This window comes from Bos grunniens, chromosome 10, assembly GCF_055505025.1.
Source record: "Bos grunniens cultivar Pamir isolate PY7600 chromosome 10, Bosgru_T2T1.0, whole genome shotgun sequence".
NCBI lineage: Eukaryota > Metazoa > Chordata > Mammalia > Artiodactyla > Bovidae > Bos > Bos grunniens.
Window position 1 is genome coordinate 14,539,692 of NC_141174.1, and position 18,746 is coordinate 14,558,437.

At 39.6% G+C, this 18,746-nt stretch overlaps 1 protein-coding gene and 1 pseudogene across 2 annotated transcripts in view; both read left to right on the forward strand.

The window, feature by feature from the left end:
• The window catches only part of SPTLC2 (serine palmitoyltransferase long chain base subunit 2), a 100,609-nt gene that overhangs the window by 40,680 nt on the left and 41,183 nt on the right, over nt 1-18,746 (forward strand). Inside the window, exons 4-9 of the mRNA XM_086319455.1 lie at nt 1,100-1,248; nt 2,946-3,070; nt 4,121-4,214; nt 7,804-7,909; nt 8,605-8,824; nt 12,269-12,395. Of these exons, the coding sequence (XP_086175581.1) occupies nt 1,100-1,248; nt 2,946-3,070; nt 4,121-4,214; nt 7,804-7,909; nt 8,605-8,824; nt 12,269-12,395 (821 nt within the window). The remainder of the gene's footprint in view (nt 1-1,099; nt 1,249-2,945; nt 3,071-4,120; nt 4,215-7,803; nt 7,910-8,604; nt 8,825-12,268; nt 12,396-18,746) is intronic.
• On the forward strand, nt 4,282-5,271 carry LOC147363936 (GTP-binding nuclear protein Ran pseudogene; annotated as a pseudogene). Its single transcript, XR_015133939.1, has one exon. The product of XR_015133939.1 is annotated as a GTP-binding nuclear protein Ran pseudogene (transcript).

Genomic DNA, 18,746 nt, shown 5'->3' on the forward strand with positions numbered 1-18,746 from the left:
ACTAACCACTGTCCTTTTGCAAATCCACCTCCCCACAAATGCTCACTTCCTAGAGATGACCATTATTATCAGTTGATTGTATATTATTCCTCCAGATATTTTCTGTGGCGTATGTATGTAGTGTATTACTGGGGTTGCACACAGTGTTTTGATTATGGGATCTTAATATAGAAAGTATTTTACATCTTGCTTTTTTGCTTGCTAACATATCAGTAACATCTTTCTTGTGCCTATTCACAGCAAGCTCATTATTTGTAGTGGCTACTTAGTATTCTAAAATATAGATACATATAATGTAGAACACATTGGGCTGCCTCATCCTATCTTAAAAACCCCAGATCTCTGAGTTAAGACAGCAGTAGTTAATTCTTTGTCTATACTTCATGACCGTCTTAGACCAGTAAAGCCTCTGAACTATGATCCTTATTCTGGGGTCCAGGGCTGACTGTTCTTCCACCATGTGGAATGTCACTGATCCATGTGCCCGAGAAAGGGACATGGTAGGTGAATTGTGTAGTAACTTGAAGGATCCTTAAGCATATATCCTTTTATATGTGTGTAGGAATTGCTCAGTCAAAAATATGTATTGAGTTGGCCAAAAAGTTCATTCAAAAACGATAGGTTTGTTAGGTAAGTACTGCCAAACTGCCCTCCAAAAGGAAAAGATACTCTTATCTACAGCTTATGAAAGTGTCCTGGCCAACACTGAATATGGTCAGATTTTCTTTTTTTTTTTTTAATTAAAAAATTTTCAGAGTCATGCTGCATGGCTTGTGGGATCTTAGAGTTTCCTGGCCAGGAATTGAACCCAGGCTACAACAGTGAAAGCGTCAAGTCCTAATCACTGGACCGACCACCAGGGAATTCCCATGATGTAGTTAGTTTTTAAACATCCCTATTGATAAGTGAAAATTGATATTTTGTTTTAATGTCCACCTTCCTAATTGGTAGTGAGTCTGAGCTGCTTTTCATGGAGACCATATTCTCTCTTAATTCCTACAGATGGTGCTTCCTTTTGTATTATCAATAAGTTTATTATCACATGTGAGTATTTGACTTGCTCCTGAATTTCATGAACTTTTATGTTGTTGAAATACAGGTACACAGGGAATGTAATTAAAGATGTTATAAACATGGGTTCCTACAACTATCTCGGATTTGCGAGGAACACTGGACCATGTCAGGAGGCAGCTGCCAAAGTCCTAGAGGAGTATGGAGTTGGAGTGTGCAGTACTCGGCAGGAAATTGGTAAGCATAGGCTATTAGTTTGGTCAGCTCATGTTCTTAACTCTTTTTCTCAGGAGGGAAAATACTGATACAGAGCTAGAATATGAACATCCAAATACATACTTTGCTGTGGAGTTTAGATCAAGTAAAGAATGCTTTATTTTTCTGAAGTGATGGATGATTTTAATGCTTCAGTGTGTTTTGAGATATTTTTATCTTTTCCATTATGTTTTACATACAGACTATCTCTAGAAAAGTTCCATTAGGTATTTGTTTCATTTATAGCTTTAATGTTGACTTTATTGGTTAAATGATAGTGATTGAGAGAACTTTTTACTGGTATACTGAGCCCATGGGCAAATGAGGGTTAACCTGCTTCCATACTGGTAAATTGGGGCTAATAGTAATTCCTACCTTATAGGGCTGTTTCAAGAATTAAATAGGCTGATTCATGTAAAGTGCTTATACCGTGGTAAACCCTCAATAAATGTTAACTCTTTTATTATTATTACAAGTCTATAAAACATAAAAGCGAACAGTTGTCTACAAAGAGATTTAGTTTATTTAAGCTCAAAGGAAGAGTCTTAATTTTTGTATCTTGTTGAAGAGAACTGATAACCATAAGAGTTATAAGACAACTTTCTGGATATTTATTCCTGTGGATCACCCCAAAACTTAGTAGGTTAAAGAGTTGTTCATTATGGTTTCTCATGGGTCTAGAGAATGGCAAGTGCTGCTGGGTCGTTCTTCCTTGGGATCCCCAGTGATGTGCTTAAGGGAGCCTTATGCAGTGATGACACAGAGTGACCACACCTTATATCTTTATGGCCCTTTATGAATTGCTCGAACATCTTATCTCTTTTGATCTTTATAACAATGTCATGAGGTAGATAGAGCAGATGTTATTATTGGTGTTAAACAGATAAGAAACAGAGGCCCAGAGAGGATAAATCACTTGCTTAAGCTTTAAAGAACACACAGCATCCTAATTCAGCAGTTTTCTCTCTCAGCATCGTTTCTCTTCTACATGTAGCCAGTATCATTGATGAACGTTGTTCCTTATGGATTTGAGCACTGATTTAAAATCATAATACAAAGTTAGGGAATGTGTTCTTTAACTCACCTTTTGCTACGTGACAAACCATTCCAAAACTTAGTGGCTCAAAACAGAAACATATATTTATTTGCTTGTGATCCTGTCATTTGGAAAGAACTTGACATTTATCGCAGCTCCACGTGGGGTCAGCTGGGGTATTATGACTGAGGATAGCGTATCCATGATAGCATCACTTGCATGTCTGGCACCTCAGCTGATGGTGAGCCCTGCCCCTTCCTTCCTTAGTCTCTAAGAGCCCTTCCCTGTCCACATGATCTCTCTTTATCAAAGCTTTCTAGACTATTTTACATGGCAGCTGACTTCAAATGTATAAAAGCAGGTGCTGCCAGGCCTCTCACGGCATAGACTTGGAACCAGCACGTGTGAATAGGAATGGGAGACATTGTTGGCAACCCTCTTTACAGAAGTGCCACAAGTGCTGCATCTGATTTTATCCAACTGTTGTGTCTTTATGAGCCTTGACTCTTCATGATACTGACTCCTTCACTAGACTTCAGTCTGAAAAGCTTATAACACAGGCTGTGGTTTCTTTTTCTAAAGTAATGAGTACCTCTTAAATTTGAACTTTGGTGACATTGACTTCATTAACTTCTTCACACAGGAAACCTGGACAAGCATGAAGAACTAGAGAAGCTTGTGGCAAATTTCTTGGGAGTAGAAGCTGCTATGGCATATGGCATGGGATTTGCAACAAATTCAATGAACATTCCTGCTCTTGTTAGCAAAGTAAGATTTAGTCTGTCACTTAGGAAAGCTCCCTCATGTATATCTTCTTTTGTTTTGTAAAACATTCAGGCAAGCCGGAAAAATTTTGTATAAGTGTATCCCGTGGAAACTTAACATCAGTTGAAGCTTTTTTACTGGAACCCATGATTTTTTTCTGTATTGCCTTTAGATGACTGTTTCTTCATTTCGTTTTAAAGGAATTCTTATAAATAAAATCTCATAAAAGACTAAAATAATGGGAGAACGGATGTTTAGTTTGGAAATTATTAATCAGGTTGTTTCTTCTAGTAGAAAAATATGAAAGTATATAGGTCCCTAATACTTGTTGTTACTGTAATGCACATTGTTCAGAGATATATGGGCAAAGTGTGTGTGTGTGTGTGTGCGCACGCACGCACATTGAGCGTCCCAGGTGGCACTAGTGGTAAAGAACCTGCCTGCCAATGCAGGAGACATAAGAGACTCAGGTTTGATCCCTGGGTTGGGAAGATTCCCTGTTGGAGGGCATGGCAACCCACTCCTGTATTCTGGCCTGGGGAATCTCCGTGGACAGAGGAGCCTGGCAGGCTATGGTCTGTAGGGTCACAAAGAGTCAGACATGAGTGAAGTGACTTGGCACTCACATACACATACATATATATATATATATATATATATATATATATATGCAAGAGAGAAGATTTAAACACAACTATATTGATGTCACATTAAACATAAACGGTTTGTATTTCTAAGTAGAAGACGGATTGTCAAGTTAGATTAAAAGTTTTTTTTTTAAATTAAAGACACAGGCTAAAAGTAAAAGGATGGAAAAAGTTACAGCATCTAAACAATAATAACAATATGATTTATGTAATATTTAGTATATAATAAGCTAATATTTTATACTATCAGTATTATAAACAAAGACTTCAGAGCAAACTGATACCTTTGCCATTGTGCAGACTTTCCCTACTAAAATATAATTATTAATGGTTTTAGCGTTTTGTAGTTCGTCTAACTAAACCTTTCCCCTCAGATTCTTATCTTCCTCTCCTGGTGATTTTGCAGGGTTGCCTGATTCTGAGTGATGAACTGAACCATGCTTCACTGGTTCTGGGAGCCAGACTCTCAGGAGCAACCATTCGAGTCTTCAAACACAACAGTGAGTTTGTTGTGAAATCTACTCTGGCTTCAGGATTTAGGATTGTTTGGATTAGTGGCAGTGGTAACAATTAGTTACATTAACAGTTGAAACTGTAAATGAAACTGAAGTACCAATACCTAAAATATAAGTTCTGGTCCTGTGTTTTAAAAGTTACTATCTGAGTTAGACAGGTGCGGAGACGCTTCTGGAAGTAACATCACAATGGCTGCCCAAGGAGAACCCCAAGTTCAGTTCAAACTTGTTTTGGTTGGTGATGGTGGTACTGGAAAAATGACATGCGTGAAGCGTCATCTGACTGGTAAATTTGAGAAGAAGCATGTAACTACCTTGGGTGTTGAGGTCCATCCTCTGGTGTTCCATACCAACAGAGGACAGATTAAGTTCACTGTATGGGATACAGCTGGTCAGGAGAAATTTGGTGGACTGAGAGATGGCTATTATATACAAGCTCAGTGTGCCATTATAATGTTTGACATTACATCAAGAGTTACTTACAAGAATGTGCCTAACTGGCATAGAGATCTGGTACTACGAGCATGTGAGAACATCCCAGTTGTGCTGTGTGGCAACAAAGTGGATATTAAGGACAGAAAGGTTAAGGCAAAGTCAGTTGTCTTCCACCGAAAGAAGAATCTTCAGAATGATGACATTTCTGCCAAAAGTAGCTACAACTTCGAAAGGCCCTTCCTCTGGCTTGCTAGAAAACTGATTGGAGACCCTAACTTGGAGTTTGTCGCCATGCCTGCTCTTGACAGTATTGAGAGGTGCAGTCTTGTTTGTTGCTGTCATTCGCATTCCTTTGCGTTTAGAATCAGAATGAAGTTGTATTTCAAATATCTAAAAAAATAAAGTTACTATCTTTCTCATTGGAATAAAAATAAAGGCTAAAGGAAGCCTTTCGGTACAAAGTAAAACATTGTTCTTTTTCTGACTTTGAACTTTTTCATCTTCCTTGTTTATAAATCACTTGTTCAGTATGCATTTATACTAGATGCCTGTCTTGCCATAATATTGTGGGTATTGAAGTGAAATAAAGCAGGCTTCCTGATCTCCAGATCTCTGACTGGTTGCTAAAGAGACTGTAGACAAACCACTAGTTAGAATACAACAGACAAATACTGAAATGCAGATATGAACAGGTGCCATAAAAGCAGGGAAAAGTGGCACTAGGCCAAGACTTTCCCTAAATGGAAATATCTTAGTGCATTATTAAAATAATTGTAATAAAAATGCATAGCTTTCCAGGTTAAAATGCTCTCGTGTAGTGAAGAGATATGACCAAACTGTTTAATATCATCTTTTACCAAAATGTGTACACAAAGGTCTAAAAGACAGAAGAAGTCTTTTAGACAAAAGTCAGACAAAAGTCTGAAAGAAGGTACACTCAAATACTAGATGTATGCCTCTGGATGGAAGGTTTACGGATGGTAATAACCTTTCGTCTCTGTCTTTGTCTGAAATGCTTTACAATGAGAATGACACATACAGCATTTTGTTTTATGTAAGCGGGATTTATGAAGCACTGTTGTATGACTTGTTGTTTTCTTGAAGCACACTGGGAACTATGGCGGTACATGCGCCTGCCTCCTGTCAGAGTGAGGTGGCAGGCTGTGCTCTCATTCAGTCCGTCCTTCCGTTGGAACATCCAGGCTGTTTCTGAGTTTCTCTGCTAGAAGCAGTTCCACCTACATTCATATTTTCCTCACTAGTCTGATTAGTGCCTTAGGGTAAATTCCCAGCAGTCTTTAGAATGCATGGTTAAAATGATAGACATTTGCTATACTTTTCCAGATTGCCTCCAAGCACTGTACAGATTTTTACTCAACAACACCTGAAATCAAAAACAGTGACTGTTTCTACTTACAGGCCAACATGTATCATTTAAATGCTTTCCTAATCTAATAAGTCCAATAACATTAATTTTTATTTATTAGGTGTTGAGCAACTTTTTATACAGAGTTATTGTCTTTGTATTTCTTTGTAAATTGGTGATTTTCAAACTGTTTCTCTTTTTACTGGTTATAAGAGCCCTTTGTGTTGCAGTATTTTTTATTTTTAACTTTGTTTTTAGTGTCTTGCCCTGTGGACTTGCTGAAAGGTTGATGTCACATTTACTGTTTTACGACTTTTGTTTGGATTTTGTGTGATGGCCTTTCTCATTCTCAGATTATTCTCTTACTTTTTCTTCTGGTCATTTTGTGGTATGTTTTTTGTCTAAATCTCTAATTTACATGGGATTTGGAGAGTATACTATGAGAAAAGTATTGAATTTTGTTTCCTAAGTAGATAATATGGTCAAGAATTCGGGTATTTTCTTTCATGTAAAATTTTAAATCAACATTTTATTTTTCTCTTCCTTTCTCTGTATAAACAGAGGAAGCTAAAACAATGAGTCCATTTTTACTTGTCTTCTGCTAATTGCCACACATTGCCCTCTCTGTGATCAGAGGGCAGCTTCAGATCAGATTTTTTGCTTTGTGGGAGCATCTCCTTTTTCTGGGTTAGATAGCAGATAAGATTGCTTTGCTATGAATAACTGAAAGTGTAAACAGTCAACTTTTGGCCATTTTATTTGTGTTTTCAGTGTGTGTTCTTATTACCTTACTTCTCTTTTCTACCGGTTATTTTATAAAGAGAGCAAATCCGTGTGACTTTGTAACCCCTCCCTTCAGTGATGAACAGTAACGAACCAGATTTATGACAAGGGTGTCTCCCACCCCTGATAAATATACCCTAAACTTCATGTTGCATACATTTTTGGGCGGAGAACTCTCAAGGGCCTTGTTTCAGGACATATATTTTAAGTGTGAAGTCTGTAGTGGTAGTAACAGTGGTCTTCCAAGTGTTTATCTTTAACAGGAAAGTTATTCTCCTTAATGGCAGTACACCCGCAAGTGTTTCCTAGGCCTGGTAATTGCCGTAACAGCAGAGCCCCAAGAACTTGGTTGTAGACAGACAGCTGGTCAAGTCAAACATGGAACAGTCTCTACTGATTGCCAGGCTTGTTTAACATATAGATTCATGCCTGTCCAGACTGGTGTTATTTCTAACCACTACCAAGATAAAACTACTTAACAAGCTTTTATTGAATATATCCTAGGTGAAAGGAAATGGGATATGCACTTAGAAGTTTTTCTCCCATATTTGCTATTTAGAAGGTGTATGTGTTTATAGTAGTTTATTCTCATTTTCTTACTCAGCTTTCTTTATGCGTTTACTTCTGAATGGATGACTAGGATTAAAGATACATTTGATTGTTTAAATACAAAAACAGCTAAATGAAATTTCATGAAAAAAATCGGTCATTTCATAAACATGCTAACCAACTAAGTCAACTTTACCACACTCATTTAATTGAGTTTCTGGTGTTTTTGAACACTTGTTACATTTTAAATGAGATTTTAATTCAAGTTATCGGTAACCTACCCATTTTGCCCCGTTTTTGTTCTGTCCGATTCTAAGTATGTTAATGTCCTTTGCTATCTGAGACATGCTTCCTGAATAAGAAATGTATATTTGCATTTTAGGAATAAAGTTAGAAAAGAGGAAGATACTTTGTGCTGAAATTCTTTTTTGTGTGCTACAGATATGCAAAGCCTAGAGAAGCTGTTGAAAGATGCCATTGTTTATGGTCAGCCTCGGACACGAAGGCCCTGGAAGAAAATTCTAATCCTTGTGGAGGGAATATATAGGTAATCCTGCTATATTTATTCTGTCTGATTTGCCACATGAAGTCATAGAATTTTTAAGTTGAAGGGGACACTAATCTAGACCCGTTTGAAAACTAAGGAGACAGAGTTTCTGACTTGTTAAAATACCTGGGTCGCCTTTATTCTTTTCATCATGCTATATATATCATCTCCAAGTCTCCTTTCTTTTTGGGTCCATTATTTTTCCACTGTTTGTATAGGGAGTTTACACATAAGGAAAAGAATTAGAATATGTTTTCTAATGTGTCAGAAGAAATTACATGCCATTTAATTTTAAGAAACATTTTATATTGTTTACCTGTTTGCAGCCTTTGTATTTATTCTTCCACCTCCTAATGTTTTTTATTCTTTCGTGTAACTTTAATTACACATGCAATATGTGTAAAGTCAAATGTTGCCTGTAATTACAAACTTTAGAAGAATCTACTGTGACCTCTGTCCCTGTGTGGTGAATTAAGGTCACTTGTATTCTGGTGTTTGTTTTAAAAGATCCAATCTCCTTTCCTCTGGATATCTGCCTAGCCATGGCATTGTCTGTCATTGCCAGTTTAAAACCACAAGCAGCATTGTCAGATCATTTTTAAAAGCAATGAACTTATAACAATAAAGTGGCCACCTCCTGGTTTTGAGAGTTAAAAAGTCTCCGTGTGTGTGTGTATTTTCCCCTGTTTTGCCAGCATGGAGGGGTCTATTGTTCGCCTTCCTGAAGTGATTGCCCTGAAGAAGAAATACAAGGCGTACTTGTATCTAGATGAAGCTCACAGCATCGGGGCTCTGGGCCCTACAGGACGAGGCGTGGTGGACTACTTTGGCCTGGATCCTGAGGATGTGGACATCATGATGGGAACATTCACAAAAAGCTTTGGTGCTTCTGGAGGATACATCGGAGGCAAGAAGGTAAACGGGCCCTGACAATCGAGCAGTTAAGGTACACTAAGGCCCTGGCTACTAGATTTAAGTTTTGAGGAGGTAGAGTCCCGAACTTGGATGTGGACATCCTGAATTTGTTTGTGGATCAGGTACCTGGTGCCAGCAGGCTTCAGACTTCAGCTCCCCTCTCAGTGCCTCTGATAAACCAAAGGCGGGTTCTGTTCATTGTTGTCTTCCTTTTGGAGCTTCATTCTAAAGCACATCCTGGTCTGAGGACAGAATACCCTCTTGTATGAAAGAGCACACAGGGTGCTGCCCGTTCGCACAGTCTTCTGTTGAGCCTGAGTTGTGCTCGCTATTTCAGACACAGCAGGCATATCATGGGAGCCAGTGGGACAGAAGACCAGTTTCTTCCCCTACTCTTGGACTCAAATGCGTCTTGGGTGAGCATCAAGACAGGAAGGAAAGAATTACTTTGCTGGCTCTGGTGTACTGCAGGGCATTGTCTTTGCCAATCCAAAAACTACATAATGAACTCCGGGGTATTTGAAAATCAGTATAGCATGGTGGGAATGGTTGAGCCATGGAGACAGAACCCTAGGTTCGGGTTTGAGTATTTTCCTAACTTTGTGAGACCTTGGGCAAAGTACTTAATGTTTAAGTTTCCTTATCAGTAAAACAGAGAGAAGTGTGCCTGGCTCACATTTGTAGCAAGGGCTTAACAAATAATACATGCCCGTGCTATAATGTGGAAATAACCTTGAAAGCATTATGTTAAAGAAGTCAAAAAAGCTCACCAGTTACAGTATTTCTTTTATATGATATATCCAGAATAGGCAAATCATAGAGGCAGAAATAGGTTAATGGTTGCCGGGGCAAAGGAGATACGGGAAGTGGAAAGTGACTACTAACGGATACGAGGTTTCTTTTTGAGGTAAAGAAAATGTTCTAAAATTAGATCGTGATGAAAGTTGGACAGCTCTGTGAATATACTGAAAGACACTGTATTACACACTGTGAAAAAGAGAATACTATAGTACATGAGTTGTGTATCAATAAAACAGTTATTTAAAAAATCTATACACAATGTTAGGAAAAAACCACTGTATGTCGAGTATTTGTGCACGGTACTCTAAATGTACTTAAATTCCTCTTTAAAATTTGACCCTGAGAATCTTAAAACAGGGACTTTCTCTTCATCATTGATTCCTTTTAGAGAAACCCCATTTTCACTGGTTTTGGTCAGGTTCGATGGATTTTTGCCCTAAATTTTTGTTATTAGGAAAAGACTATCTCAGGCTTACTTTGGAGAATTGATTGCTTTTTGGTAAGATTTGTTGCTACACCAAAAGATAGAAAAATAATACTCTGGGAGAGCATCAAGATACAATATATTTACCTTTTTATATTGGGTTTTGTACAGTATTTTGTATTTTCGAAGTAACACACTGCACTGTTTCCTGGTTGCATTTTGTGTTTCCTGGTTTGGGTCTGAAACATAAGCTTCTTTGTATGCACATTTTATTTAAAGACTTAGTGAAGTTAAAAGGCATCAGAGAATAGGGATATATAATTGATTGTTTGGAAATTTTTCTTACTGGCAGACAAGGTTTTGGTTTTGTTTTTTTTTTTCATTCAGTGAGATAGCTTTAATGATCTTAGGAAAAAACCAGTAAATTTCTGTTTAATTTCTGCCACATTTATATCATTTTATAAATCTCTGTGTATCTGGAGGATGTTTAATGTCTTTAAAATTGACATTAGAGAACTGTCTTTCTCTTACTCAGGAATGTAAGGATGGGCTTTGCAGGCATGGGGTAAGATGCAGATGATATTTTCTGTAATACTTAGAAGTAAGTCATATCTAAAAGCAATCCAAACACTTTCTTGTTTAATTTAGGATTGTAAATCTGTTTATAATATTAAATTATATGTTCTCTAAATTGAGGTCTTTTTTAAAACTAGTTTTTCATCCTTCCATGTTGTGGCATGTTTAAAAAACAAAACAGGAAATTCCCCAATGGTTCAGTGGTTAGGACTCCACACTTTCACTGCTGAGGGTGTGGGTTCGGTCCCTGGTTGGGGAGCTAAGATCCCACAAGCTGTGCAGGATGGCCAAAATAACAAACAGAACAAAGCCTAAGGGCGTTGCATGTTGCTGTTTAGTTGCTCAGTCACGTCCAACACTTGGCAACCCCGTGGTCTGCAGCATGCCAGGCTTCCCTGCCCTTCACTGTCTCCCAGAATTTATGCTCAAACTCATGTTCATTGAGTCGGTAATGCCATCCAACCATCTCATCCTCTGTTGCCCCCTTTTCCTTCTGCCCTCAGTCTTTCCCAGCATCAGGGTCTCTTCCAGTGAGTTGTCTGTACGCATTAGGTGGCCAAAATATTGAAGCTTCAACTTCAGCATCAGTCCTTCCAATGAATATTCAGGACTGATTTCCTTTAGGATGGACTCATTTGATCTCCTCGGTATCCAAGGGACTCTCAAGAGTCTTCTCCAGCACTACAGTTTGAAAGCATCAATTCTTTGGCAGTCAGCCCTCTTTGTAGTCTAACTCTCACATCCATACATGACTATTGGAAAAACCATAGCTTTGACTATACTGAGCTTTGTTGGCAAAGTGATGTCTCTGCTTTTTAATATACTGTCTATGTTTTCCATAGCTTTTCTTCGAAGGAGCAAGCACCTGTTAATTTCATGGCTGCAGTCACTGTCCGCAATGATTTTGGAGCCCAAGAAAATAAAATCTGCCGCTGTTTCCATTTTTTTCCCCATCTATTTGCCATCAAATGACGGGACCAGATGCCATGATCTTGTTTTCTGAATGTTGAGCTTTAAGCCAACTTTTTCACTCTCCTCTTTCACTTTCATCAAGAGGCTCTTCAGTTCTTTACTTTCTGCCATAAGGGTGGTGTCATCTGCATGTCTGAGGGTATTGATATTTCTCCCAGCAATCTTGATTCCGGCTTATGCTTCCCCCAGCCCTGCATTTCACATGCTGTACTCTGCATATAAGTTAAATAAGCAGGGTGACAACATACAGCCTTGACGTACTCCTTTCCCAATTTAGAACCAATCCGTTGTTCCATGTCCAGTTCTAGCTGTTGCTTCTTGACCTGCACACAGGTTTCTCAGGAGGCAGGTAAGGTGGTAGTCCCACCTCTTTAAGAATTTTCCACATTCCAACAAATGCGGATCCTTTTGTTGTGATCCACACAGTCAGAGGGTTTAGCGTAGTCAGTGAAGCAGAGGTAGATGTTCTTCTGGAACTCTCTTGCTTCTTTTCTAACCCAGTTGTTGCTGACAGTGTGCTCTGCCCGTGGTGGTGGGCCTTGTGTCTCTGACTGACGTCCCCAGTCAGGGCTGTTGAAGGGAGGAGGCTTCCTTCACCTGGGCGGAAGGCAGAGAGGTTGCCAGTGCACCTACCCACGGCCTCTAATGACTTGCCTCTGTGCCGTCCCCAGGCGCTGATCGACTACCTGCGGACGCATTCCCACAGCGCGGTGTACGCTGCGTCGCTGTCCCCGCCTGTGGCAGAGCAGATCATCACTGCCATGAAGTGCATCATGGGGCAGGATGGCACCACCCTCGGTAAGGCCTGCTTTCCCTGGAAAGTTTCCTGGACTCAGTTAGTACTCAGCCGCCAGACGTGCTCTGTTTTCTTGAGGTTTTTTCCTAAAATGAGGAAACAGGCATACTTCTGGGCAGAGCTGACGGGTGTGTGAGGTCTTGGTGTCTATGGCCACTTTTCACTGTGTCTGCACGTGCCGGGACAACTAGCCTGGCTCACTGTAGCCAGGCTCCACTGACTCCCCAGGCTATGGTTGTCTTGTCTATAGACGGTGAGGCTTTAATCTCACTGTCCTACGTATTCACGGTAAGTCTTAGGTGATAAGTCTTCAGGGTCTTGAATTGTATAATTTCATGTGAAGGTGTAAATAATTCACTGGGTAGTGATGTTTCATTTCCATAGTATATAAAAGCTGCTGTTTCCATGAATTAGTGTCCTTTATTTAATGCCTTTTAAATGATTTTCTACTTTAACATACAATAATTAATAAAGGTCATCCTGAATCTATTTTTTCTGTCCTTGGTAGGATTTGTAGTCCAAACTAGATGCCCTGACTTAAAACATCCTCAAGTGAACAGTGTTCACTTCCTGATACTTGACTTTCATTTTGTATCACTAGAGGGCAGTGTTGACTATAGAAACATTATAATAAAAGAGGAGCAGTTGGGGTTTTTGTTTTTTCACTTTGAGAAGAATCTCCATTGTGAGTATGAGATATACATTTGCTTGTTGCTTTTTTAATGCTTCTAAAATCAGTTTTACTCTTGTAAAACATTATCAGCCTTGATAATCTCCAGTCTTCAGCTATGTAATATTTTGTGATACGATTGATCTGGCTTGCATTGAGAAACAGGAAGAAAGTAGTGCATCTCATTTTCATTGATTTGAGCCTGTTTTCTTAAATCAGAATTTCACCTTAATATTTTTTCTGATCTGTGATACATACATTGTTGTTAGCTCTTGGAAGTGTTGATCATTTAGAAAGTAATTCAGTAATGTTGTGAACACTGCGTGTAGCTTTGTGAAAAGCTCCCTGTTAATAGAACTACAGTGTTATCTTCTTTCTTATAAGGTATTGCTGGAAATAGTGTGCTTTGACCTGAGTATACATATGTGCTCGTATATGTAAGTGTATGCGTGTCTCTGCTCAGACAGGTATATGTATATACATAGCTATTATTTATCTAGTTATTTGATACAGGTTTAGATGACTAAAAAACGAATGTTAACAGTTATCAAAGTTACCTTGGATTATGTCTTTGCCCGATCCTAGAGCATGGATCCGAGTGATGTGTGACCTCTGGATAAATGACTCATCTGTGCTAAATGACGAAGTCTAGGCTCTACTGGTAGAGAGAAAATGAAATGTGATAATTAGATAAAGGCTTTGGGTTAGCACTTGTTTTCCAGTTTATCTGTTGCCTCTGTAACCACCCTCTAAGCTTAGTGGTGTGACACAGCAGCTATCTTAACTATGCTCACAGATTCTGTGGGTCAGGAGTTCAGTCAGGGACGGCTTGTCTTTGCTCAACAGTGTCTGGGTTGAACTTGGAAGACTGATGGCTGGGGGCTGGGAACACCTGGAGACGTCTTCCCTCACACATCACCTGGGCTGGCATGACTTGAAGGTTGGACTCAGCTGAGCTATCCTCTCCATGTGGTGTGAGTCCTCATGGCCTGGTGACCAGATAGGATGCTGCAGAGAGCATGCATTCCCAAAGGACGTGCTGAAACCCCACAATGTTCTCTGATCTGCTGTTAAGAGCGCGTCACCAAGGCCAGTCCAGATTGCAGGGCACAGGGGACCAGACTCCACCTCAAGTGGGAGGCAGGTTGAAGAACTTGTGGCCATTTTTAAAACTTGCCACCACCAGCTTTTAGATAATATATTTTAAAATTAGTCCCTAAAACTTCTAATTAGTATGACAGACTTCTGTTGGCTACATTGTTTCTCTCAAAATATAGGATAATAAAATTCTAACCAAAAGTAGTTAGTTTTGTTTTTTTTTTTGCCACTCCATGGACTGTGGCCCAACAGGTTTCTCTGTCCATGGAATTCTCCATGCAAGAGAATTCTCCACTGGAGTGGATAGCCATTCCCTTCTTCAGGGGATCTTCTTGACCCAGGGATCATACTCAGATCTCCTGCATCACAGGCAGATTCTTAACTGTCTGGGCCACCAGGGAAGCCCCAGTAAAAAATACCATTTCTTATACAGGCTGCTACCTCATCCTATTTAAGTTGGGCCTGATTTTTTTTTTTTTTAGATTTGAGTGGGTTAGGGTAATACTTTTATGGCATTGTTGAACGCATCTTTTCATTGTCCTTGAAGAAGAAAAGGTGGAATCTGGCAGTAGCCTTTTCACTGCGCTTTAAGGTAACCTTTAAAAAAGAGGTATCTGCAATTAATTACCTGATGTGATTTTATAATAGAAGTCACCTGCCTTGAGAGAGACTTAATCTCATGTGTTCAGAACATTGAATCCCATTAACTCTGCAAACATTGAGTATCTCACTACGTATTAATATTACACTCTGTAAATCAGAATCCGTAGACAGTGAACATCCAAGCAGATCACTTGAATGAGCTGTGTACTTGGGGGTCACTGGGGATGTAGAGAGAAGGCAATGGCACCCCACTCCAGTACTCCTGCCTGGAAAATCCCATGGATGGAGGAGCCTGGTAGGCTCCAGTCCGTGGGGTTGCTAAGAGTCGGGCACGACTGAGCGACTTCACTTTCACTTTTCACTTTCATGCATTGGAGAAGGAAATTGCAACCCACTCCAGTATTCTTGCCTGGAGAATCCCAGGGACAGAGGAGCCTAGTGGGCTGCCATCTATGGGGTCGCACAGAGTCGGACACGACTGAAGCGACTTAGCAGCAGCAGCAGGGGATGTAGAGGATAGTGGGCTGTTGTATTAATCCCAGAGATTACCATGTCATAGAGAAATGGAAGTTTTATTAATCATTCACCAAATACTTGCGTGCCCACAGTGTGTGGTAGGTGCTGTTTCTAGGCACTCCTGATTCATCAAATAATAAAATACCCCCTGATTCCTGCCTTCTGGGGTTCTAATAAGGGAAATAAATTACACAGTTGCCAAAAAGTGGTAAGTACTCTGGAAAGAAGGAGGAAAGTATATGTTGGGTTCTGGAGACGCAATTTGCAGTTTTAAATAGGGTGGCCATTGAGAAGGTAAGATTTTATCAAGCCCTTGAAGGAGGTGAAACTTTAGCCCTGAAAATCCAGGGCAAGAAGGCCCTGAGATGTAGATGACTCTGTGTTCAGCAGGAGCGTGGAGGCCACTGTGGCAGAAGCATAGTCGTATAGATGGAGTGCATGAGGGGGGGTGAGCAAGGTGGGTCACAGATAGAGTCTTATCCTATAGGAGTGTTAGGTTGATATGAAAACACAGGCACACTGGTTCTCTTGCCTTGTATAGTACCAAACTCAAATTCTTGAACAGTTTTCTGTGGGCTGCTTAATATAGACAGACTTGTGGCCTGTTTCCCAGAGGTTAGGAATTTTATAGCCCCTTCAGATTTCATGAAAAGTACAGACTATACTATATCCATGCTTATCTTTTGAAGGAATTTGTCTGGAGATCAGATTTGCTTAAGAGCTATACTGATATTTTTCTCTGAGTGAATTTCAGTAGTGCAGTGAACTGGAAATGAGGGAAGCAAAGTGTGACCCATATATGAACAGAAGAAACTGTTACATAATACTATTGATGTTGCAAATGAAAGAACTCTTTCTTTACTTAATGGTAAATATCTCACATGTGAATGTGAAAGTCACTTAGTCCTGTCCGACTCTGTGTGACCCCATGGACTATACAGTCCATGGAATTCTCCAGGCCAGAATACTGGAGTGGGTAGCCTTTCCCTTTCTCCAGGAGATCTTTCCAACCCAGGGATCAAACCCAGGTCTCCCACATTGCAGGTGGATTCTTTACCAGCTGAGCCGCCAGGGAAGCCCAAATACCTCACATATGATTTCTGTTTCGGAATAAGAGGGGCAAAGATAATGTAATGTCAGAGCTTAGTGCTTAGTCCTGGATTTAATGTTGGTTTAAGGGAATATTAGGAATAAGAAGCTGGCTTTCTTTTTGTGTGCTTAATATAATTTTCTGACTTTGTTATCAGACACACAGGTATTAAGCATTATTTGAAATAGCTCATTTTTGACATAATATTTTCTCCTTTTTGTAAGACATAATAGTTTTATATACTTGCACACCTTTAATTTCTCTGTTGTGTAAACTTATTTCACTGTGAACAGTCCTTCTTGTGGGGCCACTCTAGAAGTTTTCCCTCACCAAAGAGGATGCTAAGCCAACAGAATTCCATTGTAGACGGGACTGAAGACAGAGAAGAGTCACCAGAAACTTGATTTCCTTTTTCATTTATTTTTTCCTCCTTTTTCAGTTTCAGATAATTCAGAGAAGTGTAGGACTAGAGGCTCCGAGTAAGCTGCAGTTAGCACAGCGTTTGTTGGCTTGCTTTCACCCTGGGCCACTTGTACTCCCCCCTACACGTTCTGGTTTCATTACCACACCCTTGCTTTGAGACCCAGATTCACTTTTCTGAAGACATTTTATTCACAAGATATGTGTGTGTGTGTGTTTTAAGATCATGAATTTATGTCTCTCTTCTCTAAGCTACTCTCTTACTGGAATTGTTAGCGTTTTGTATATGATCATAAATTTGTGGCAGATTTCACTTTTGAGACTGATTTAGCAACTTAAGGGGCTCATACATGATCTCTACTAAAGTATTTATTTTCTTTCTTGGCCCAGTATGGACCCTGTTCATTTGCAGGTCTCTTGTTTCTATACAAAGATCATCTTTCATTATGTCTTTCATTTTTAAATGTATGTATTGTTTTGTTTTTGAAACTTCCTACAACTTCTGGGGAAAAAATGGAAATTGTAGGGAAAAATAGGAACATTCTAATCTTCCTTGGTGTTCTTGCTTTTCCCAGTTGGTATTAAGGAACCGGGAGCAGGGGAAGAGAGCTAAAAATTATGAAAAAAAAAGTCACAATAGTTTAAAATGTTTGTCCCTAGATTTCATGATGTAGACCTGTAGTCATATGGCAGCGTTAATGTCTGTTAGCACGATGTTTTGAAATCTTTTTCTTATCTGTAGAACAGTCACAGACTTACATAAAAATTGGAAGTACAGCACACAAAAATACTTTTTTTCCTGAATCATGGCTGATCTTATGCTCCATCATCCCATGTGCTTTAGTGTGTACTTCCTACAAAGGCGTTTTCCTACGTGACCATAATACAGCCGGTCAAAGCAAGAAGCTTGCATTAATACATGAATATTATTTAATTAACTAATGTGAACATGCTGTCTGTCGCTTAGTCTCAGTCAGTAAGAGTGGCACGCTGCTGTTGTCTGTTCCTCAGGCCGTGTCCCGAGGGTGTGGAGTGGGGGCCAGGGTCACCCGTTGCACTGAGCTTTCTCGTCTCTCTTGTCTTCTTCAGCCACAGTTCCTCAGTCTTTCCTGAACTTCCATGACATTGACACTTTTAACAATTACAGGCCAGTTATGATACAGAATATCCCTCAATTCAGGTTCATCTGGTGTTTCCTTGTGATTAAGATTCAGCCTACCTGCCTTTTAACAGGAAAAAGGCAGAAGTTATGCTGCTTTTTCTCATTGTATCCCCTCTTCGTCGTCTCAACTAAGTATAGTATAGGGCTGTCTTCAAGTTCTTTAGGTCTGGAATCATAGCCGCCTTTCCCCATATCTGAGTCAGAGTCTGTTGATTCTGTCTGCCACTTCTGCTTATTCCCTCTGCCTCGTGACTATTTTCAGGCCCTGACTCCCTGTTTCTTAAACAGTTGCACCGCTCGTAACCGCCTTCTCTCCAGTCTCTCCTGTACCACCTGTTACAACCCTCTGTCGTTGTCTGCCTGAAGACGCCAAAGCAGAGGATAACGGTGCTCAGTAACTCCTAGGTGCTCATAGAATGAAGTCAAATCTGTAGTTTGATTTTTAACCTTATCTTTTCCTGTTTGTACTCTTATTTAAACCAGTTTGGTACCTCTGACGATGCTGATCCTCTTGTCACCCAATGCTATTCATTTTTCACAACAAACTGAAGTGCTGTTTTTTATGATGCCTCTGTGTTGATACATGTTTTTTCTCCCAAAAACTGTGTTTCACAAGTTTATAGTTTCACACATTTATTGTCTCACAGAGCTAATGCTTAATGTTTGAACACAGTGTTTTCTTCAAAGTGTATAAATCAATAGACTTACTTGCTAGATGTCATTGTTGGTGTCCCAGTCCTAAATACTAAACGTGTAATGAAATCTCTAAGCTTTTACATTGCAATTTTTAAAGG